The sequence below is a fragment of the Pristiophorus japonicus genome, chromosome 24, assembly GCF_044704955.1.
Source record: "Pristiophorus japonicus isolate sPriJap1 chromosome 24, sPriJap1.hap1, whole genome shotgun sequence".
NCBI classification, from domain to species: Eukaryota; Metazoa; Chordata; class Chondrichthyes; family Pristiophoridae; genus Pristiophorus; species Pristiophorus japonicus.
In genome coordinates this window covers 2,443,388-2,467,812 of record NC_092000.1, presented here as the reverse complement: position 1 = coordinate 2,467,812, position 24,425 = coordinate 2,443,388, and the positions used below count along the sequence as shown (strand labels likewise).

At 46.6% G+C, this 24,425-nt stretch overlaps 1 protein-coding gene across 10 annotated transcripts in view; it reads right to left on the bottom strand.

The window, feature by feature from the left end:
• The window catches only part of LOC139237875 (hemicentin-1-like), a 276,696-nt gene that overhangs the window by 18,563 nt on the left and 233,708 nt on the right, over window positions 1–24,425 (bottom strand). For 5 of the 10 annotated variants that reach the window (XM_070867122.1, XM_070867121.1, XM_070867120.1 and 2 more), the window contains exons 24-27: window positions 5,224–5,499; window positions 4,026–4,340; window positions 1,668–1,958; window positions 358–639 (exon numbers count right to left, since the gene is read on the bottom strand). In XM_070867122.1, the coding sequence (XP_070723223.1) occupies window positions 358–639; window positions 1,668–1,958; window positions 4,026–4,340; window positions 5,224–5,499 (1,164 nt within the window). Of the gene's footprint in view, window positions 1–357; window positions 640–1,667; window positions 1,959–4,025; window positions 4,341–5,223; window positions 5,500–6,550; window positions 6,738–12,005; window positions 12,852–18,329; window positions 18,778–24,425 lie in introns of those variants that run through there. The other 5 variants (XM_070867119.1, XM_070867123.1, XR_011588538.1 and 2 more) reach the window with 5 other exon arrangements.

Here is a 24,425-nt window from a genome sequence, read left to right as displayed (position 1 = left end):
TTTGGGCAGCCTCCAATTTTCCCTCTCTTGTCCACGTGGAAGTATCTGGTCTACACTTAGCATCTCTCGCAATAGTCTGGTCAGGACATGGACCTTGCTGTGTGGGGGCCTGAGGACACACACTCAATGATTCTGGGACACAGGGCACTGGGCACTAATGAACAGTGCCCCACATTGCCCCGTCCTGTATCCTCAGTCATGGAACGAGCCATTGGAAAGCAGGCTAAGTGTGAGGAGACCAATTCAGTTTGTTCAGGAGTAAGAGGAGAGTTGGTAGAAGAGAGTTGATTGTTCATTGGTCTCCATTTGAAATATAAAACCTCAGCAACCTTTTGTAACCAAAGTGATGCTACTTACACAGGACACGGAGAGTGGCATTCTGTTGTTTAACAATAGGGGTTGTCTTTGAGTGAAGTTTCAGTTCAGCCTCGCAGAAGTACTGCTGTCCATCTAGCTTTGCTTGTGCATCCACAGGATGGTAGATAGTGAGCCCAGTATTGCTTGATTCATTCACTAATATGTCGGTTCTGTTCTTCAGTCTGAGTTCAAGTTCCCCTGAGACATTAAACACACTGCAGGTAATATTAACCAGATTTCTTTCAAAGGTGCTCAGTACTTGGATTTCAGGGGCAGAGAAAGCTGAGAAAATAATTTAGAAACATTGTCAAAACGTGTCGTGCAGCCTCACAGCGTGACTACAATAACGAGGTAAAGGCAGCTATGCTCCGTGTTTATTGCTCACTATCCACCTCACCGATTGTATCAGGTGGATGTACAAGATCCCATGACATTTTTCAAAGTTCTCCCAGTATTCCTGGTATCCTAGCCGGCATTCATCCCTGACCCAAAACCACCAAAATAAATGAAATGATCATTGAGCTCAGTTGTGCCTGTGGAACCTTGCTGTGTGAATTAATTTCCATTGTTCTCAGCATTCAGGCACCACTGGCAAAGCCACATTTATTACCCATCCTAGTTGGCCTGCTTGGTTTACAACAAGTGGTTTGCTGGCTCACTGCAGAGAACGTCTGCCTACAAAACAATGGTAACTACACCAGAAATAATTCCTGGGCTCTGAAGCACTTTGGGATCTCCTGAGACTGTGAAAGGTTCTACATAAATGCAAATTCCTTCTATCTTTCTGTCTGGTGATATGATTTGTTTCCAATTTTTGATTCTGCATTTGATTTATTATCTTAGAAAAGGTAGTGACCAATTTATTTACTGGTAACTGCTTCTCTGGAAAATTCACCTGATGTGATTTTGTTAGTGGCATGAGAGTGAGAAATCTGAGCCCATACTCTATCCTCACCAAATGTACTCATTGCTCATCACTGAACACAACTCTTTTCTCTCAATATATGAATGTCAAGCTGTGACATATATTATGTTTACGGTACAACCTATACAAGATGTGACATATATTGTGTTTATGGTACAACCTATTTAGTCACTTGTTTCAACACTCTCTTATGATCATGCAGTACCGAGAGGCACTAACATTCCTTTATGATCGGGAATATTTACGGCATATAGTTCCTAATTTGTCACTCAGCGGGAGGGTTTATTATTTACAGTGATGTAAATCTGACACGCTGCAATTTTGACCATCATGAACTGTCAGAGTGCGATCTGATTGTAATGCCCCCAACATTCAGAGTCCTTACCGTACACTGCAATACAGACACTGTCATTCTTTGCTGGAACTGATGGATACTCCTCAAAGTCTGCTGTACAGACCACTTCCATCAAACCAATCTCTTGTGGGACCCATACTGTTGTTGCCTGGACAGTATTGGAATTTGTTGTTGTAACTGAATTCAGTTCTCCACCTTGCTGAGACCATCTCACTCTCATCTTCTCAGCAGGATAGACATTTGGAACCTCACATGTTAACGTGACCTCTTGCTTCACTTCTATGGGGCCTTGGTCAAGGATTCTAGGAGGATCTGGAAAATCTGCAACACACACAAGAAATTCACTTCATTTTGATTTGTTGTGCTGTGTTTCAGTTACTAATGGACAAAGCGGAAAACTGACCAGTACTGGTATTGCCCAATACACACATCGCAGGAGTCCATCACACCAGCCCACAGAGACACAACTGGAGCCATCATCAGGAGGTCGCACACTTTATTTTTTCAATTAATTCAGGCAGCCCAAGTATCTAACTCTGCTTCTTTTGTGGGTGATTATGGGTGCAGATCTACCCAGTTATTTTGTTCTTCCCAGAATTGCATCGAGAGAGAATGTCTGATCTTCTCGACCACCACCTCTACTGACCAGAAGAGATGTGCAAGAGCTGCCAGGTGAGTTTCCTTCAGACATCCCCGCCACTGTTTGGAAGTGTCTGGCTGTCATCAGGTGAAAGCAGCAGAGTGATGATAATAACATCAACATGTGGCCCATCCTGGACATAAACATACTTTGCACCTGTTTGTTTCTTGCACAAGAGCAATCTACTCGAGTATATAATTAAGGATAGGGTGACTAAACACCTTGAAAATTGTCAGCTGATCCGAGCAAGCCAGCATGGATTTGTGAAAGGTACGTCATGCCTGAAGAGGTGACTGAAGTAGTGGACAGGGGAATATCTATGGATGTTATTTAAATGGACTTACAGAAGGCCTTTGATAAAGTCCCTCATTAGAGACTGTTAGCTAAAGTTGAAGCTCATGGAATTGAAGGCAAATTATTGACCTGGTAGGAAATTGGCTGAGCGGCAGGAGACAGAGAGTAAGGATAATGGGCAGGAACTCTAATTGGCAGTTAATTGGGGAAAGGCCAATTTTACTAAGCTAAGATGTGATTTAGCAAAAGTGGATTGGAAACGGCTACTTGAAGGTAAATCAGTGTCATAGCAGTGAGAGGCATTCAAGGAGGAGATAGTGAGATTTCAGAGCAAATATGTTCCCACACAGAAAAAGGGTGAGATTCCCAAATCTAGAGCCCCTTGGATGTCAATGAGCATACAGGGTAGGATAAGGAAAAGGGAGGGAAGCTTTTGTCAGATACCGAGAGCTCAACACTGCAGAGAAGTATAGAAAGTTCAGGGGTGAAATTAAAAATGAAATTAGGAAAGCAAAGAGAGGGCATGACAAAATATTGGCTAGTAAAATCAAGGAAATCCCAAAGATGTTTTATAAATACATAAAGAGCAAGAGGATAACTAAAGAACGAGCAGAGCCTATTAGAGACCAAAAAGGTAACCTGTGTGTGGAGGCAGAAGACGTGGATATGGTTCTTAATGGAGTTCTTAACTCTCTTCTGCAAATTGATGCTGCATTAATTGTTAAATTTAAATCTGAGATTGATTGATTTTTGTTAACCAAAGGTATTAAGGGATATGGGGCAATGGCGGGTATATGGAGCTAGGTCATAGATCAGCCATGATCTCATTGAACCGAGGAACAGGCTCGAGGTGCTAAATGGCCTCTTCCTGTTCCTAAGTTCCTAATCAAGGACAGGGAAAAGCCATTTGATACTTAAAGCTTATTCCACTCATGCCTTATCTCTTCTAGCCTAGTGTCCTTGCCTTGCCTGAAAGTTTGTCCTTACACTAAAGTAATATTCTGGGTTTGGTTTATCTATACCAGTTAATATTTGATATACCTCCATGAGGCTCTCCTTTAGCCTTCCTCTCTCTTGGCGGCAAGAATCAGGCTGGAGCCTTGGATGCCATTTTGGAGTCAAATTAATAAGATTGTCAGGTTGATACCAGAGCTCTTGCAAAATCTTTGTTGACTCTTTCAAACTTATTTGTGCACACTTTCTGGCTGGCTGCAAGATGCGCAGATAATTTATAGTTACACTTTGGTGAAGTGAGGAAGCTGACTATTTGCAGCTGGGCCCATGGTGAACAATTTTTATCCAACAGATTTTGTGGTATGAATAAAACAGGTCCCAACGATAAGATTGGGTCCTGTTTTATTCATATTGTTTCCCATTGTTTATTATCTACTAATTATAGATATTTAATCCATTCTCAAAAAGAAGAGAGCCGTTATTATTCAAGTGGAACTTACAGTAAGTTTGTAGGGTCACCGAGGAGTTTGCGATTGGTTTTGTGGTGTTCGAGCCCAAGTCCACTTCTGCCAAGCAGGTGTACTCCTGTCTGTCATCTGATGTACTTGCAGTGAAACTGAAGACATTCTGCAATCTGTTATCTTCATCCGGCGAACCTGGTTCCCCTGTGGAATTACTCTGAACAATCTCACTCCCTCTCAGCCATGTGAGTATGAGCTTATTGTTTGGATAGACCCTCGGACCAGTGCACTCCAGACTATAGGTTTTGTTAATTTCCAGCACTTCAGGAGGTGAAGTAATGTTTAACTCTCGATCTGTTAAAGGAGGATCACAGTTAACATAATTCACTGAAATAATCTGCCTGAATATTCGTACCATTATCCCCGGCAATTCAATATAAGATTCAAATCCAGAAACAATTCACTGACACAGCTTCCCTTGTTATACAAGTCAACAGTATTGTTGCTCCCAATGGAGGAAAAAAACACAAAATGTCCACCCAAACTGAGGCAGAGCTGGGGACAGATCGACTGACATTCTGTGAAAGCAACAATATCCCGAGGTGACTTCTCCCCAGAGATGAAGGCACTTCATATTTGTACATGGAAGTTGAACAAATGATGGACAAAGTAAAAATGCTTGGGTTTCCAGCACCAGGCAACCCAATTCAGGAACATTCTGGACATCCTTAAAGAGTTTACCCTGTCTTCACCTTCCTTTTATGCCAGGTAATCAAATATGTAAGACCAAGAGTTTACATTTACTGTGTACTGTGACCACCTTTTCCTCCTTTAGTGGATAACTGTCTGATAAACAGATTACACTGCAAAGTACTGCAAAATCTCAATCTGGACACTCGGGGTATAGTCTGTGGTCCACTTACTACCATTTCTCTGTTAAAATGTTCTTCACCCGACACTGAGTTTACCTACACTCCGTTCTTCCTTCCCTGTTTCTGCAGAATTGCCCCCACTCAATGCCGCTCTCTTAACCTGGCTCAGATTGTGAACTCACTGAGTGGGTACGGAGTGTAAACGCATTTCCCACCAGTGCAGTTCATTCCCTCACCTAATGCACTGCACCATCTGTTTTGTGTAAACCTGGGAGATATTTCACAACCTATAATGTTTTCACTTACTGCCTTTCCCCCCACTTCATATTTTGCGATCCAGTCTTAGAGCAAGAGTTTTTACTTACTGTATACTGTGACTACCTTTTTCACCTCCTTCAGGTTAGAATGGTCTGATTTACAGATTACACTGCAAGGTACCGCAAAATCCCATTCCTGAACACTCGGGATATAGTCTGTGAACCAGCCAGTGCCGTTTGTTCTGTTCGAATGTATCCCTGGTTTATATTCCATAGTCACTGTTGGATCTGCACATGTTGTACGGCAGATCACCTCCAGAGAGTCTCCAAATTCCACAGCTGGGGGGTTTGTGTCGAGCGAAACCTCAAATCCAGCCACGTTTTCTGCCAGGGAAAGAAATCACAATAAATACAGGGATATAGAACCCATTCAACATAGGGTTCGTTTCTGAGATAACTGCGCATTTCTAGACCAGAGCTCTTTGAATGAATACTTGAGGTAAGAGGCACAAAATCACCTGCTGAAGTTTGCACTACTGTCAGCATATCCCCACTAACAATAATTCATATCGTACTTGCCTGCCTGAGTTGTTTTAAGTTTTTAGTTTCCCTTCAACCTGTGCTGTTCTCTGTACCATACAATTATACCAATTGGCTGAAAGAGAAAAAGGGAGGAAGGAGAGAGACAGAGAGAGAGATGAGAGGCTCAGAGAAAGAGGAACAAGTGACAGTGAGAGAAAAGGGAGAGGAACAAGAAAGAGAAACAGGAGAGGAGTAAAAGTAACGGGAGAGAGTAAAGTAAGAGAATTAGGAGATAGATAAGACAGAGAGAAAAATGAGAGAAAAACGTGAGAAAGAATGAGAGAAATACGAGAGGGACTAGAATAGGAGGTGGACTGAAGAGATAGACAAGAGGGGGATAAGAGAAGGACTAGAAAGTGAAACATGGGAAAGGGACTAGAGGAGAGAAACAGGAGAGTGGTTACTCCACTGTGACATTTCACTACTCACAAACTTCAACCTCCAGGGCTCCCTGAGTAAAGGTGGCTGTTTAGTTCCAGACAAGAGTGAATCAATCCCTTTTACCCAGTGTGTACTGTACAGGTACAGGAGCTGACACTGAAACACACATAAGTCTTACAGCTTATTTAAAAGCTTGCAACCCCTGGAATTTAATCTTTGTTAAACAGTTCCTCCAACACTGGTACTTACTTTGGACCCAGAAAGTCAGCACGACAGGGATAATGTAGCTGTACACTGCTCCCTTATCCATTGTAGCAAGAATATGAGACATGGATGGTTCAGTTTGTGCGTAAACTATCCCAGGCAGTATAGGCTATTTAACCACGAGACTGCAACTGAAGATTTTAATACACAACATTTTGAGAAAGGGTTTGTCGGCTGTGTGCTATATAATTGATGATAACCATTTTACCTTATCTGCAAGTTACACCCTCCAGTCCCTCAGTGTGTACTAGATTACACCAACCAAAAGCTGCAAGGAAGGATGAATGTGAGTGCGGCGGGTAATTTCCTGACATGCAGACATCAAATCCCTTTCGACATTATGCTGGCTGTACTTGCCAAGATCAATGGCTGCAAATGCCTGCCTTCATTTCCGTCTGGTTTCAAAGAAAAGAAAGAAAGACTTGCATTTATATAGGGCCTTTCACGGCCATCAGATGTCTCAAATTGCTGTTGTAATGTAGGAAACGCGGCAACCAATTTGTGCACAGCAAGTTCCCACAAACAGCAATGAGATAATGTCCAGATAATCTGTTTTTTTTGTTGATGAGGGATAAATATTGGCCAGGACACCGAGGATAACTCCCCTGCACTTCTTCGAAATAGTGCCATGGGATCTTTTACGTCCACCTGAGAGAGCAGACGTCTGATCCAAAAGACAGCACCTGTAACAGTGCAGCACTCCTTCAGCAATGCACTGGAGTGTCAGCCTAGATTTTTGTGCTCAGTCCTTGGGAGTGGGACTTGAACCCACAACCTTCTGACTCAAGAGACGAGGGTGCACCCACTGAGCCACAGCTGACATATCAAAGGTCACGGGTTTCCACCTGAGCAGTTCTTGGAGGTCACGGGTTTAGAAATTTAGAAACCTGAAGGAAGAAACACGCTGTTCATGATATCCATAAAAATGTTAACAAGGTTTCTAAACTTCATTAAACACTGCTTTGTGGGAATGGAAAACTTGGAGTACAGCACAGGAAGGTTGGACAGAGACCTTCAAGGTTCTATGGGCTAGACTTTCCATTTCACATCGCCCATCTATGGCCCATCTATCGCCAAAAACGGACCTCTATCGCCCATTTTGAGCAAAAAGTGGAAACTAGGCCCAAAACATCGCTGGAAAAATAGGCCCCTAAGTTTCCACTTTGATCGCCGAGATGATCGCCCACACAAGGCCCATCCCAAGCTTTGGCACCTAGCATGCACTTCGCTGGGCCGATGCAAGGCCCAAAAGAGTGCTGAAAAATAGTTGCTTTTTCAGGGCCTAAGAGAAGGAAATGGGCCCCACAGATGCCATTTTTAACTTCGGAGGAAGGGTGGAGAATTAGTTGTGAGTCATTTAGAGAGTAAAATTGAAGAAAATTGTACTCAGAAATTTGGGACAGGGAATACAAATAGATATTATCAACTTACTTATGCTAAATAGATCTCATATATTGGAATTATTTAATAAATAGCTTTTACATAGTGAAGTTATTTAATGATATTGTTGGGGCCTATCAAACTGACTGGTATACAGCTCAGAGAGGACAGGCTACAGTGATTAGAGAGTATAGAGTAGAGACATTATTAAAATTAGTGAAAGTAATTATTGATAGTGATGGGGCCTATGCTTTCCCTGCCTTTAATTGCAACTGCTCAGATACTGTTTGCTGAAAGGATCAATCGAAGAGGTGGCACAGTAACGCATAGACGGAGCCGAAGACAGAGGAGGAGACCGTATAGCCAACTAAGGTACTTGGAGAAGCAAGCCTATCTGAACTTGTCTGAAAATGCTTGTCTTAGGAGGCTGCGATTCCGGAAGGAGGTCATCGATGAGATATGTCAACTCGTCAAGGATGATCTGCAGCCTTCCAGCACCATCAGAACCACACTGTCCGTTGAGGTGAAGGTTACTGCTGCCCTAGCCTTTTACGTATCGGGATCTTTTCAGGCTTCAGCTAGCGACATCTGCCATATCTCTCAGCATGCGACACACTGCTATATTCGACAGGTGACTGAAGCCCTTTACGCTCGCAGGATGGACTTCATAAGCTTCCCAATGACCAGGGAGACACAGACTGAAAGTATTGTGTTCCTCACACAGATGAGACTGCATACAGGGAGGTTAAAGTAACAGTGACCTCAGTCTTTATTAAGACACTCCAGGGTGAGGAACAGGCCTTAGGGGCCGGCTTATATACAGTGCTCCCAAGGGATGCTGGGATCTCTTGGGACTTCAGGAGAAGCACTCCCTGGTGGCGGAACATGGGAGTGCATGCTTTACAGATACACAACATCACTCCCCTCCAAAGTCAAAGTGAAAACTATTTACAAGGTGAGGCGGTCGGGAGCCTTTCTTTCCCTGGTGGACCGCCTCGGTACAAATGTCTGTTCTGGGGGGTTGGCTGTGTCCTCGCTGGGCTGGTGTGTTGTTGGCCCTGCAGGGCTGCTGGGTGAGTCTGGCCTTGCTGGGCTGTTGGGCATGATGGGTTCGATTTCCTGTTCCGGGATGGTGTCGTTGATCCTTTGGGTGTATGTTGTGGGCTCGAAAAAGGTGGTGTCTGCTGTGGGTTGTTCAGGATAGTCTGTGAATTGCAGCCTCGTTTGGTCCAGGTACTTTCTGCAAATTTGTCCATTGTCTAGTTTGACTACAAACACCCTACTCCCTTCTTTAGCTATCACTTTGCCTGCGATCCATTTGGGACCACGTCCATAGTTTAGCACATACACAGGGTCATTCACATCAATTTCCCATGACACAGTGGCGCGACTATCATAGAAACATAGAAAAATAGGTGCAGGAGTAGGCCATTCGGCCCTTCTAGCCTGCACCGCCATTCAATGAGTTCATGGCTGAACATGCAACTTCAGTACCCCATTCCTGCTTTCTCGCCAATAGCCTTGATCCCCCTAGTAGTAAGGACTTCATCTAACTTCCTTTTGAATATATTTAGTGAATTGGCCTCAACAACTTTCTGTGGTAGAGAATTCCACAGGTTCACCACTCTCTGGGTGAAGAAGTTTCTCCTCATCTCGGTCCTAAATGGCTTACTCCTTATCCTTAGACTGTGACCCCTGATTCTGGACTTCCCCAACATTGGGAACATTCTTCCTGCATCTAACCTGTCTAACCCCATCAGAATTTTAAACGTTTCCATGAGGTCCCCTCTCATTCTTCTGAACTCCAGTGAATACAAGCCCAGTTGATCCAGTTTTTCTTGATATGTCAGTCCCGCCATCCCGGGAATCAGTCTGGTGAACCTTCGCTGCACTCCCTCAATAGCAAGAATGTCCTTCCTCAAGTTAGGAGACCAAAACTGTACACAATACTCCAGGTGTGGCCTCACCAAGGCCCTGTACAACTGTAGCAACACCTCCGTGCCCCTGTACTCAAATCCCCTCGCTATGAAGGCCAACATGCCATTTGCTTTCTTAACCGCCTGCTGTAACTGCATGCCAACCTTCAATGACTGATGTACCATGACACCCAGGTCTCGTTGCACCTCTCCTTTTCCTAATCTGTCACCATTCAGATAATAGTCTGTCTCTCTGTTTTTACCACCAAAGTGGAAAACCTCACATTTATTGACATTATACTTCAGCTGCCATGCATTTGCCCACTCACCTAACCTATCCAAGTCACTCTGCAGCCTCATAGCATCCTCCTCGCAGCACACACTGCCACCCAACTTAGTATCATCCGCAAATTTGGAGATACTACATTTAATCCCCTCGTCTAAATCATTAATGTACAGTGTAAACAGCTGAGGCCCCCGCACAGAACCTTGCGGTACCCCACTAGTCACTGCCTGCCATTCTGAAAAGTACCCATTTACTCCTACTCTTTGCTTCCTGTCTGACAACCAGTTCTCAATCCATGTCAACACACTACCCCCAATCCCACGTGCTTTAACTTTTCACATTAATCTCTTGTGTGGGACCTTGTTGAAAGCCTTCTGAAAGTCCAAATATACCACATCAACTGGTTCTCCTTTGTCCACTCTACTGGAAACATCCTCAAAAAATTCCTGAAGATTTGTCAAGCATTTCACAAATCCATGCTGACTTGGACCTATCATGTCACCTCTTTTCAAATGCGCTGCTATGACATCCTTAATAATTGATTCCATCATTTTACCCACTACTGAGGTCAGGCTGACCGGTCTATAATTCCCTGTTTTCTCTCTCCCTCCTTTTTTAAAAAGTGGGGTTACATTGGCTACCCTCCACTCGATAGGAACTGATCCAGAGTCAATGGAATGTTGGAAAATGACTGTCAATGCATCCGCTATTTCCAAGGTCACCTCCTTAAGTACTCTGGGATGCAGTCCATCAGGCCCTGGGGATTTATCGGCCTTCAATCCCATCGATTTCCCCAACACAATTTCCCGACTAATAAGGATTTCCCTCAGTTCCTCCCCCTTACTAGACCCTCTGACCCCTTTTATATCCGGATCCCTTTGATATCGTTTACATTTTGTTGCTGCCGCCTGCTCTCATGCAGGTTGGGGTGAACCAGCGAGAGTCTGGTTTTAAGTGTCCTTTTCATGAGTATCTCAGCCGGGGGCACCCCTGTGAGCGAGTGGGGTCTTGTGCGGTAACTGAGCAGTACTCGGGACAGGCGGGTTTGGAGTGAGCTTTCTGTGACTTGTTTAAGGCTCTGTTTGATTGTTTGTACTGCCCCCTCTGCCTGCCCATTGGAGGCTGGTTTAAACGGGGCCGAGGTGACATGTTTGATCCCATTGCGGGTCATGAATTCTTTAAATTCGGCACTAGTGAAACATGGCCCGTTGTCACTGACCAGGATATCAGGCAGGCCGTGGATGGCAAACATGGCCCTCAGGCTTTCAATGGTGGCAGTGGCGATGCTTCCCCACATTATTTCACATTCAATCCATTTTGAAAAAGCATCCACCACCACCAGGAACATTTTACCGAGAAATGGGCCCGCTTAGTCGACATGGATCCTCGACCATGGTCTGGAGGGCCAGGACCACAAACTTAGTGGTGCCTCTCTGGGCGGGTTGCTCAACTGAGCACACACGCTGCATTGCCGTACACAGGACTCTAAGTCAGAGTCGATACCGGGCCACCACACGTGGGATCTGGCTATCGCTTTCATCATTACGATGCCTGGGTGGGTACTGTGGAGGTCATTGATGAAGGTGTCTCTGCCCTTCTTGGGGACCACTACTCAATTGCCCCACAAAAGGCAGTCTGCCTGTATAGACATTTCGTCTTTGCGCGGCTGGAACGGCTTTATCTCTTCCTGCATTTCCACTGGGACACTGGACCAGCTCCCGTGAAGCACACAGCTTTTGACTAGCGATAATAAGGGGTCCTGGCTTGTCCATGTTTTGATCTGCCGGGCAGTGACTGGTGATTGCTCACTCTCAAATGCTTCCATAACCATGGCTAGATCTGCGGGCTGCGCCATTTCCATCCCTGTGGTGGGCAATGGCAGCCTACTGAGAGCATCGGCGCAGTTTTCTGTGCCTGGCCTGTGGCAGATGACGTATTTGTATGCGGACAATGTGAGCACCCATCCCTGGATGCAGGCCGATGCGTTGGTATTTATCCCTTTACTCTCAGAAAACAGGATATAAGTGGCTTCTGGTCAGTTTCCAATTCGAATTTTATCCCAAACAGGTATTGATGCATTTTCTTTACCCCATAGACACATGCTAACGCTTCTTTTTCAATCATGCTGTAGGCTCTCTCAGCTTTAGACAGACTCCTGGATGCATAAGCAACCGGTTGCAGTTTCCCGAAATCATTAGCTTGTTGCAATACACACCCGACGCCACATCACATGCTAGTACCAAATGCTTACATGGATCATACAACACAAACAATGTGTTTGAGCATAACAATTTTCTCGCTTTTACAAAGGCATTTTCTTGGCTTTTGCCCCAAACCCATTCACCCCCTTTTCGTAGTAAGACATGCAGTGGTTCTAACAGTGTGCTGAGACCCGGTAAGAAGTTACCAAAGTAGTTCAAGAGTCCCAGAAACGACCGCAGCTCCGTCACGTTCTGTGGCCTCGGTGCATTCTCGATTTCCTCCCTCTTCGCATTGGTGGGCTTGATCCCGTCTGCCGCAATCCTACTTCCCAAGAACTCCACTTCAGGCACATGGAAAACGCACTTCGAGCGTTTTAACTGAGCCCCACATGGTTGAGTCAACTAAGAACCTCCTCCAGATTCTGTAGGTGCTCGACTGTGTTCCGACCCATGACCAAGATATTGTCCTGGAAGACCACAGTGTGTGGGACTGACTTCAGTAAACTTTCCATGTTTCTCTGGAATATCGCCACCGCTGATCGGATTCCAAATGGGCATCTGTTAGAAACAAAAAGGCCCTTGTGCGTGTTGATGCAGGTGAGAGCCTTTGATGATCCCTCCAGTTGCTGCGTCATGTTGGCTGAAGTCAGATCCAACTTCGTGAACGTCTTTCCTCCCGCCAGCGTTGTAAAGAAGTCGTCGACCTTTGGTAGTGTGGTATTGGTCCTGCAGGGAGAAACGATTGATAGTTACTTTGTAATCGCCACAGATTCTGACGGTGCCGTCTCCCTTGAGGACTGGGACAATAGGACTGGCCCACTTGCTGAACTCGATTGGTGAAATGATGCCCTCTCTTTGCAGCCAATCTAGCTCAATCTCTACCCTTTCTCTCATCATGTAAGGTACTGCTCTCGCCTTGTGATGGATGGGTCGCGTCCCCGGAATTAGGTGGTTCTGCACTTTTGCTCCTTGGAATTTCCCGTTGCCTGGTTCGAACAGCGAAGGAAATTTGTTTAAGATCTGGGCACATGAAATATCGTCAGCGGGTGATAGCGCTTGGACGTCGTTCCAGTGCCAGCGTATCTTACCCAGCCAGCTCCTGCCGAGCAGCGTGGGACCATCGCCCGGTACTACCCAGAGTGGTAGCTTGTGCACCGCTCCATCGTAGGAGACCTTTACGGTAGCACTGCCAATTACAGGAATCTGTTCTTTCGTGTAAGTTCTTAGTTTCGAGCGAACTAGAGACAAGACTTGACTTGAGACCTTGTTGCACCACAACCTTTCGAAAGTCTTTTTGCCCATGATGGACTGGCCCGTGCCCGTGTCCAGCTCCATTGACACCGGGAGTCCATTTAGTTCAACATTCAGCATTATCGGGGGACAATTCATGGTGAATGTGTGCACCCCATGTACCTCTGCCTCCTCTATCTGAAGCTCTGGTTCGTCATGATCCTCCATGGATCTGTCCTCCTCTGCAACATGGTGGTTTGCAGGTTTAACAGGCTTAGCAGCTCGCCTGCACACTTGTTGGAAGTGTCCCATTGTTCCACAGCCCTTGCAAACGTACTCTTTGAATCAGCATGAATGGAAACGATGATCACCCCGCAACGCCAACAAGGTGTTAATGGCCTTGCATTCATCACCCTTGATGGTGGACTCGATTGAATCATCTACGGACGTGCAGCTGCAGGTATGTGTGACCTGCCTTGTACGTTATGATTTGAAAACAACATCACTTTGTTCACAGTACTTGAAGCAGCACTTGTGTGCTGAGAGATTTGCTTCGTATTGTCACTGGTGGCAATGAACGCCTGGGCTATCGCTATGGCCTTACTCAAGATTGGGGTCTTTACAGTCAAAAGTTTGCGAAGTATGGTTTCATGGCCAATGCCAAGTATGAAAAAGTCTCTGAGCATGTGCTCCAAATGTCCTTCAAATTCGCAATGTCCTGCAAGGCGTCTTAGCTCAGCGACATAACTCGCCACTTCCTGGCCTTCAGACCTTTTGTAGGTGTAGAACCGGTACCTCGCCATCAGAACGCTTTCCTTCAGGTTCAAATGCTCTCGGACCAGTGTGCACAAATCATCGTACGATTTCTCCGTGGGTTTCGCTGGAGTGAGCAGATTCTTCATGAGGCCATACGTTGGTGCCCCACGGACGGTGAGGGGGATCGCCCTTCGTTGGGCAGCGCTCTCTTCCCCATCTAGCTCATTGGCCACGAAGTATTGGTTGAGTCGCTCCAGAAAAGTTTCCCAATCATCTCCCTCCGAAAATTTCTCCAGGGTGGCTACTGTTCTCTAAATCTTTGGGTTCGCTATCTGTATCTCATCGCCAGTTGTTGTGCATGGAGAAAGAGTCAGACTGAACACTGAGCTCAAAGTAAAGTGTGACCGTAGTCTTTTACTGCAGGTCTCCAGAGTGCCTCTCTAACCTGTGAAGCCTCCTTAAATACCTGTGCTCCCAGGGGATTATGGGATCCCTTGGGACTCCAGGGGATGAGCCCTCTGGTGGCTGTACAGAGTAAATATAAGTCCACATATATAACAGTCAAGGCAGACATGACCCTTGCTCTCTGGACACAATCAGGCCTGCAGCCCCATTTACGCAATCTCAGAGGTAAAGACCAATGCTGTTGGGCTGCAAAGGTCCTAACTTTTCATTAAAGTAAATAACCCTCTCTCGCCCCTTGTGCTAGGTACATAGCAGCAGTGTTAGAGGCTTTTGAAGGGCGAACAGAATAGAGCTTGACATGGGGACTAAATCACACAATCAACTAAACCAGCATAGTGCTCAGAATTTATTTGGGAAAGTGGAAATTCTGTTTCATTCCTCAAAGGAATAATTATTCCCATTTTAAACTTTACCGAATTCCATATTTATTGGTAGCTGTACATTAATAAATTCCGCGGTGTTCTGATGGTGCATGGGAAACATGGAGGACTTCAGGAGAGCCAATCTCAACGTTGTTCCCGTTACTGGGGTCTTCCCACTCGAATGTAGCCGAGGGGTTTGCATTGGAGTCGCAGGTCATTGTAACCTCAGCATCTTTACTGATGTATACTGGAGACCCTGACACAGTTTTGTTATTTACTGACATGGTTATGGTTATGTCTTGTGGTTTATCTGGAAAATAAATTTAAAAAAAATAAGAATGTAGGAAAGTGTTTGGAGCAGCACAGCAATGGGACACAAGTTCAAGCTCATTGCCAGAGAGTTCCCAGTCCAGGCCGTGTCAATGTGGGACGCATTCCTCTGTTTGTACACACACCAAGGCCTAGAAATTCAATGGCACAAAACAGGCACCTAAGCATCCAATATGGTGCTGGAAGTGCGCACCCACCAGATTGGATCAGGCTGCTCATTAGTTGTTTAGGGCGCAGGCCAGAACTATTTAAAACAATGAATGTTAAGCACCTTGGGACGTTTTGCTATGTTAAATGCGCTATATAAATGTAAGTTGCTGTTGAATAAATTATTCAAATTCGGGTCTTATGCTTGTTGCAGCACCTTTTGTGATATTGGGCTGCCCCAGTACCAGATTGGTAGCAGCCACAACTCAAACCTCGTCCAGAGCATGGACAACACTGCCTGCAGCTGGAAAGGTCACCATGGCCCTTAACTTTTATGCCACAGGCTTCTATCGGGTTGCAGCAGGTGACATCAGTGATATCTGACTCATTTTAATGAGGTCCCAGCATGAATTTAATTCTGCCTGGGTTCCAGTGACCAGTCGCATGCAGTGTGCATCCTCTGCTCCCTGCACATCCTGCCTCCTGCACATCCTGTCTCTCAGATAGTGCATCAAATTCCAATATATCCCCGCATGCAAAAGGGGGACGGAGGGTCCACAAGGCACAGATTCCTTACTCAGTGTATGTTTCCCCCAAACAACGCCCTGCTTTCCAAGCTGAACTCAAGGATGCTCATTCCCACAAACCTCTCGCCGCTCCCGGCTGTGAGTTCCGTGTTGCAGCACAAGCTTAAGTACCCAGCGCTTCTCCACTTCTCTACAGCATTCCCATCAACAAAGCCCTTAAGCCACTTTACCCACCTGCAATAGAGCTGCAGGGCGGTACCATTTTCCCCCTCTACTTCCATGCCAACTAATGGTTGATGGTCCGGGGTCAGTAAACACATTCCCCCCACCTCCCGCACACTGAAGGACATCTCAGGGCCAACACCTCCTCTACCCACTGAAAGCGCTTTCTGGACTGGGTCCTTTCCCTCACTAGTGTAATCCTCATCACTGTCACTTCCCCTGCTGATGTATTACAATCTATGGCACAGTGTCCTCACACTGCCCTGTCCTGCAACCTCTGCATCTGAACATCCTTGGTAATGGAAAGAGCCACTGCAAAGTAGGCCGTGAAGAAACTAATTCAGTTTGTTTAGGAGTAAGAGGAGAGTTGGTAGAAGTGAGTTGATTGTTCATTGAGCTCCATTTGAAATATAAAGTCTCAGTAATCTTTTGTAACCAAAGTGATGCTACTGAACAGGACACAGAGGGTGGCATTCCGTTGTTTAACAATAGAGGGGTCGAAATTGCTCCTTTCTATAAGAGCTCGTGACCGACTCAAAGAGGCAGACACAGGTTGGTTTGGACTCACCGCCTAGTCGGCACGGAGTCGGCGACATTTCATAAATTGCCCTCCATTTTTTTTCCGGCAATGCTCGTCACCGCGCTGCCCATGTTGCTGCCCCGTCGGGCACGCATCGACCCCACCACCGACTGGCAGTGACACCTTTCCACCCCGAGTGGATCGGCTGCCACTCGTTGTCCCCGACAGCTTTCCCCTGCGGGAAGCTGCCTATGGCTGGCCGGCGCGTCTGTCCTTAAAAGGGAGTGCGTTCTGCCGTGGCCGCCATTTTATCCTAATAATCCGCCGACTCCGAAGTCGGCCCGAAAATGGCGCCTGCGGGTTCGGCCGGGCCTCCCTCTTGGGTACCGACGCTGGCCCGGTCGAAACTCTCCCTGGTGGGCCAAACTAAACTGCAGAGTTCACAGCGGCACTCCCCTTTAACTGAAGGGGAGGGACGTTGTGACGCATCAGCGCGATGTGGCACGTCCGCGTCGTGGTGATGTCATCAATGGTCCGCTGACGTCGTCAGCACGGTACTGATGACGCCGACCGATTTCCACCCCGAACATCGCATGGAAGAAAAAAATTGAAAAAGCTGAATTTCGATCTACCTTCCCCTCCTTCCTCATCTGAATGCTGTCCCTTGGTGACAACATCAGTAGACAAGAAGTCAGCTTCCACACGCATACTGACGACATCAAACTCTACCTCTCCGCCACCTCTTGCGATCCCTCCACTGCCTCTGTGTTGTCAGATTGCATGTCCTATATCTAGTCCTGGATGAGTCACAAGTTTCATTAAAAACCGGTTAGATCCAAGTCATCATCTTCGGCCCCCACTACAAATTCCTTACACTTGTCACTGATTCTACCCTGCTCCCTGTCTCAGGCTGACCCAGATTGATCACGTCCTTGGCATCCTATTTAACCCCGAGCTGAGGTCTGACCCCATATTCTCTTCATCACAAAGATCCACATACTTTCACCTCTATAACATTGTCTGCTCCGCCCCTTCCTCAGTCTATCGGTTGCTAAAAAGCTAATCTATGCCTTTGACATTTTCAGACATGTCTATTCACAATGTTCTCGTGGCCGGACTCCAATACTCCGTAACCTTCAACTCTTTCACAATTCTACTGCCCGTAGAATTTTTCTTTATCTTTTTTCTTGTTCTTAGCAGTAAGAAACCTTTGGCATTGTTGCCAAATTAAGTAATTTAAGGGTTAAGTCAAGCAGGAGAGCCCAGACCCGCTTCATGCTCCTCCTGTCCAAAAATCTATCTATCTCAGCCTTGAATATACTCAGGGATTCAGCATCTATAGCCCTTTAGGGAATTCCAAAGATTCCTGTAAACCCCTCTACCTTTTCACCTCCGTCTCCTCCTTTATGGCTCTCCTTAAAATGCACCTCTTTGACCAAGCTTTTGTTCACCTCTTGTAATAGCTCCTTCTTTGGCTCGGTAGCCATCGTCTTTGATTACCCCTCTGTGAAGCACCATGGGACATTTTTCTATATAACTGAAAGTTGTTATTGGCCACGAATTTTCACAGAGCTTCTCCCATTCCGCCATCTTACCGATCAGAATGAGCTAGAAAGCCCGTTTGTGCCGCACTTTCACTAAATTATGGCGGTGGAGTGCCATAATGATGTACCATGGAATGATTCACAAAACGTTCCCAAAAATCTAGAGCTTCTTTCAAAATAAATGTGAAGACTTTACAGTTAGGTTAATAAGTGCTGTGAGTAGCGCCTTATCCTGTAATCAGACATTTCCCTCAATAAGGACAATACAAACAGTAATAGTTTGGTGATTTCTCCTTCAACAATCACCAATTCATTTTTGGCTAAACTTGTTTGTAATTGTTGTAATCCCATGAAGTTATTATTTCACAGTTATTGCTGACATTATTTCAAGGGACATTTCCTCAAGTTCAATTCCATCTGAGATCAGTAGATTGTTCTGTACTACATATCTTCCACTTTTATGGACGGTGCAATACCAGTATAGGAGCAGAGCTACTGGTAGCACCACCACAATGAATACTAATATTCCAATGACTGCTTCTACGTTTCCTGTGAAAACATTCATAAAAATACAAATCATTGATTTATTTCGGGGCAATACATTTATTATGAAACTCGTGATAATTTCCAAAATCCATAGTTTATTTGCAAGGAAATTTTTCATAGAATCTCTAGATTACTTACTCATACACTCCTTGTCGCTCTAATACCTTTAATTTATTTATTGCTTATTTCCATTCTCCTCCACTGTCTCTGATTTGTCACCCTGCTTGCCTGACATCCAGTATTGGATGAGCAGGAATTTCCTGCAACAAAATATTGGAAAGACCAAAGCCATTGTCTTCAGTCCCCACCACAAACTCCGATCCCTAGCCACCGACTTATCCCTCTTCCATCCCTATGAGGCTGAACCAATGGCGTCTTATTTGACCCTAAGCTGAGCTTCCAACCCCACATCCTCTTTGTTATGTATTTAACCCTTTGCAACCAGGGGGCCTACCTGTTGGAGTCCCAAGGAATCCCAGCATCCCTTTGGAGCACTGTATATAAGCAGGCCACCCACGAGGTACCTGCACTCTGGAGTCTTATTAAAGGAACTAAGGTCACACTTGCTCATTGTTCACAGTACTCAGTTTCATCTTTTATTATGAGTGTATCAATTGGCGACGAGGTAACAAACAACCACGCGAAAATGCAAAGAACAGTTGGTATCCTGGAGAAGTTCTCAGAAGGGGACGATTGGGAGGCCTTCGTGGAGAGATTCGACCAATACTTCGTGGCCAACGAGCTGGAAGGGGACGAGAACGGTGCCAAACGAAAGGCGATCCTCCTTATTGTCTGTGGGGCAACAACCTATGGCCTCATGAAGAATCTTCTAGCTCCGGTAAAACCAACAACTAAATCCTGTGAAGAATTGTGTACGCTGGTCCGGGAGCACCTAAATCCTAAGGAAAGCGTTTTGATGGCGAGATATCAGTTCTACACGTGTCAATGGTCGGAGAGCCAGCAAGTGGCGTGCTATGTCGCCGAACCAAGGCACCTCTCAGGACATTGCGAATTTGAGGGATTCCTAGAACAAGTGCTTAGAGACTTTTTTGTACTGGACATTGGCCATGAGGCAATCCTTTGCAAACTGTTGACTGTTGAAACTCCAAATCTGAGCAAAGGCATAACGATAGCCCAGGCATTTATGTCCACCAGCGACAACACCAAACAGATTTCGCAGAATAAAGAGGTTTCGGGCAGTACTGTGCACAAAGTAACGTCGTTTTCGAGCAGGAATATACATGGCAGAACGTACACGCCGGCTGCTGCTGCACAATCACAGATGACCCAAAGTCCACCATTAATCGTTAATGCGAGGCAGTTAACACCTAGTTGGCGTTGTGGAGGTGATCATCGGGCCCATCAATGCCACTTCAAGCACTATGCATGCAACGACTGCAGAACAATCGGACACCTCCAGCGAATGTGCAGCCGAGCTGCAAACCCTGCAAACCACCACGTTGCAGAGGAAGTTCGATCCACTGTGGATCAGGCTGAATTGGAGACTCGTACCGAGGAGGCAGAAGTGTACGGGGTATACACATTCAACACGAAATGTCCATCAATAATGTTGAAAGCTGGACTGAACGGAATTCCAGTATCTATGAAACTGGACATGGGTGTGAGTCAGTCCATAATGAGTAAAAAGGCCTTCGACAGGCTGTGGTGCAACAAGGCACACAGGCCCAAGCTCAGCTCCATTCACACCAAATTAAGGACTTACACCAAGGAACTAATACCTGTAATTGACAGTGCAGAAGTCAAAGTCTCCTATGGTGGAGCAGTACACAAACTCCCGCTGTGGATCGTGCCAGGGAATGGCCCCACACTGTTTGGCAGAAGCTGTCTGGGGAAAATCCGCTGGAACTGGAACGACATCCGAGCGCTTTCGTCCGTCGGCGATGCCTCATATGCCCAGGTTCTGAGCAGATTTCCATCGTTGTTCGAGCAGGCATTGGAAGCTCGGGGATGAAAGTACAGATCCATTTGGTTCCTGGTACAGGCCCCCCCACCACAAGGCACGGGCGGTACCATATATAATGCGTGAGAAAGTGGAAATTGAGCTGGACAGGCTGCAGCGAGAAGGCATCATCGCGCCGATGGAATTCAACGAGTGGGCCAGTCTGATTGTCCCATAACTTAAAGAGGACGGTACGGTCAGTATTTGTGGGGACTATAAAGTAACGATTAACCGTTTCTCGTTGCAGGACCAGTACCCGCTACCCAAGGCAGACGACCTATTTGCGACCCTGGCTGGAGGAAAGACGTTCACCAAGTTGGACCTGACCTCGGCCTACATGACGCAGGAGCTGGAGGAGTCTTCGAAAGGCCTCACCTGCATCAATACTCACAAAGGTCTGTTCATCTATAACAGATGCCCAATAGGGATTTGGTCGGCCACGGCAATCTTCCAATGGAACATGGAGAGCCTGCTAAAGTCGATTCCTCTCACCGTGGTTTTCCAGGACGACACACTGGTTGGGACACCATTGAGCACTTGAAGAATCTGGAAGAGGTTCTTAGTCGTTTGGGTCGCGTGGGGTTCAGGTTGAAACGCCCGAAATGTGTTTTCCTAGCACCGGAGGTTGAGTTCTTGGGAAGAAGAATCGCAGCAAACGGCATCAGACCCACCGACGCCAAGACGGAGGCCATCAAGAACGCGCCGAGACCACAGAACGTGATGGAGCTGTGGTCGTTCCTGGGACTCCTTAACTATTTTGATAATTTCTTACCTGGGTTAAGCACCCAGCCAGAACCCCTACATGTGCTACTGCGCAAGGGAGACGACTGGGTATGGGGGAATTCACAAGAGGCTGCCTTTGAGAAAGCCAGAAATATGTTGTTTTCAAACAAACTGCTTGTCCTGTATAACCCTTGTAAACAATTAGTACTAGCTTGCGATGTGTCGTCATACGGGGTCGGGTGTGTGTTACAACAGGCTAACGAATCGGGGATTTTGCAACCGGTCGCTTATGTGTCCAGGAGTTTGTCCAAGGCCGAAAGGCCCTACAGCATAATTGAAAAAGAGGCTCTGGCGTGCGTTTACGGGGTAAAGAAAAATGCACTAGTACTTGTTTGGTCTCAAGTTTGAGCTAGAAATTGACCACAAGCCGCTCATATCGCTGTTCTCTGAGAGCAAAGGGATTAACATCAATGCCTCTGCCCGCATCCGAAGATGGATGCTCACGCTGTCGGCATGCAACTATGTAATCCGCCACAGACCAGGCACAGAGAACCACGCTGATGCTCTCAGTCGGCTGCCATTGCCCACCACCGGGGTGGAAATGGCACAGCCTGCGGACTTGCTTATGGTAATGGATGCATTCGAAAATGAAAAGTCACCCGTTACAGCCTGCCAGATCAGGACCTGGACCGGCCAGGGTCCTTTACTGTCCTTGGTAAAAAAAAACTGTGTCCTCCATGGGAGCTGATCCAGCGTCCCAGCAGAGATGCAGGAGACGATTAAGCCATTCCACAGGCGCAAAGACGAAATGTCCCTGCAGGCGGACTGTCTGTATGGGGTAATCGCGTGGTCTTGTCCAAGCAAGGCAAAAATGTGTTCATTTGTGAACTGCACAGCACCCACCCAGGCATTGTAATGATGAAAGTCATAGCCACATCCCAAATGTGGTGGCCCGGCATCGACTCAGAATTAGAGTCATGCGTGCACCAGTGCAACACTTGCTCTCAGCTGAGGAATGCACCCAGAGAGGCACAGCTATGTTTGTGGTCGTGGCCCTCCACGTCGTGGTCGAGGATCCACGTGGACTATGCGGGCCCATTTCTAGGCAAAATGTTTTTGGTTGTCATGGATGCTTACTCAAAATGGATTCAATGTGCAATAATGTCTGTAACATGTCCACGGCTAGCATTGAAAGCCTACGAGCCATGTTTGCCATGCACGGCCTGCCTGATATCCTAGTCAGCGACAATGGGCCGTGTTTCACCAGGGCTGAATTCAAGGAATTCATGACCCGCAACGTCACATCTGCCCCGTTCAAGCCCGCATCCAACGGCCAGGCAGAACGGGCAGTTCAGACCATCAAGCAAAGCTTGAAACGCGTGTCGGAAGGCTCCCTGCAGACCCGACTGTCCCGAGTGCTGCTCAGCTACCGCACCAGACCCCACTCACTCACCGGAGTTCCCCCAGCTGAGCTGCTCATGAAATGGGTGCTCAAAACAAGGCTCTCTCTTGTCCACCCTGATCTCCATGATCACGTGGAGGGCAGGCGGCATCAACAAAGTGTGTACCATGACCACGCAAATTTGTCACACGATATTGAGGTCAATGACCCTGTGTTTGTACTCAATTATGGACATGGTCCCAAATGGCTCGCTGGCAAGGTCATAGCCAAAGAGGGGAGAGAGGTGGGTAGGGTGTTTCAGGTCAAATTGGCCAATGGACTAACGTGCAGAAAACACTTGGACTAAATCAAATTGTGGTACACCAACAGCTACAAACAACCCGAAGAAGACACCACCAACTTTGACCCTCCAACACACACACAAGTGGCCACTGACATCATGGTTGACCACGAAGCTGAACTTACCATCCCCAGCAGCCCGGCAAGGCCGGCTGCCCAACAGCCCAATGAAGAACTAACCAACTCACCCACACCCGCATTTGTACCGAGACGATCGACAAGGGAACGAAAAGCTCCAGATCGTCAATAAATGTACTATTAACTTTACGAGGGAGTGATGTTATGTATTTAACCCCTTGCAACCTGTATCACACCACCACCAGAGGGCCCACCTGTTGGAGTCCCAAGGGATCCCAGCATCCCTTGGGAGCACTGTATATCAGCAGGCCACCCACGAGGTACCTGCACTCTGGAGTCTTATTAAAGGAGCTAAGATCACACTTACTCATTGCTCACGGTACTCAGTTTCATCCTTTATTGTGAGTGTATCACTCTCTATCACCAAGACGGCCTACTTCCACCTCCATAACATCGCCAGTTTCTGCCCCTGCCTCTGCTCATCTGCTGCTGCAACCCTCATCCATGACTTTGTTGCCTCTAGACTCGACTATTCCAATGCTCTCCTGGACGATCTCCCACCTTGCACCCTCCGTAAACTTCAACTCCTTCAAAACTCTGCTGCCCATTTCCTAACCCCTCACTTCTGTACTTGCTGACCTACATTGGCTCCCGGTCCAGCAACAACTCAATCTTAAGATTCTCATCTGTGTTTTCAGTTCCCTCATGGCCTTGTCCCTCCCTATCTCTGTAATCTCCTCCAGCCCTACAACCCTCCAAGATCTCTGCCCTCCTCCAATTCTGACCTCTTGAGCATCCCCAATTTTGATTGCTCTATCATTGGCAGCTGCGCCTTCAGCTGCTTAGGCCCTAAGCTCTGGAATCCCCTCACTAAACCTCTCCAACTCTCTACCTCTCTCGTCTCCTTTTAAGACGTCCCTTAAAACCGATCTCTTTGACCAAGCTTTTGGTCACCTGTCCTAATATGTGGCTCAGTGTCAAATAATTTTTGATAATTGGTCCTGTGAAGCATCTTGGGGCACTGTCAAAGGCACCGTTTTTCGGATAAGATGTTAAACCAAGGCCTCGTCTGCTCTCTCGGGTGGACATAAAAGATCCCATGGTACTAGTTCAAAGAAGAGCAGGAGAATTATCCCCGGTGTCCTGGCC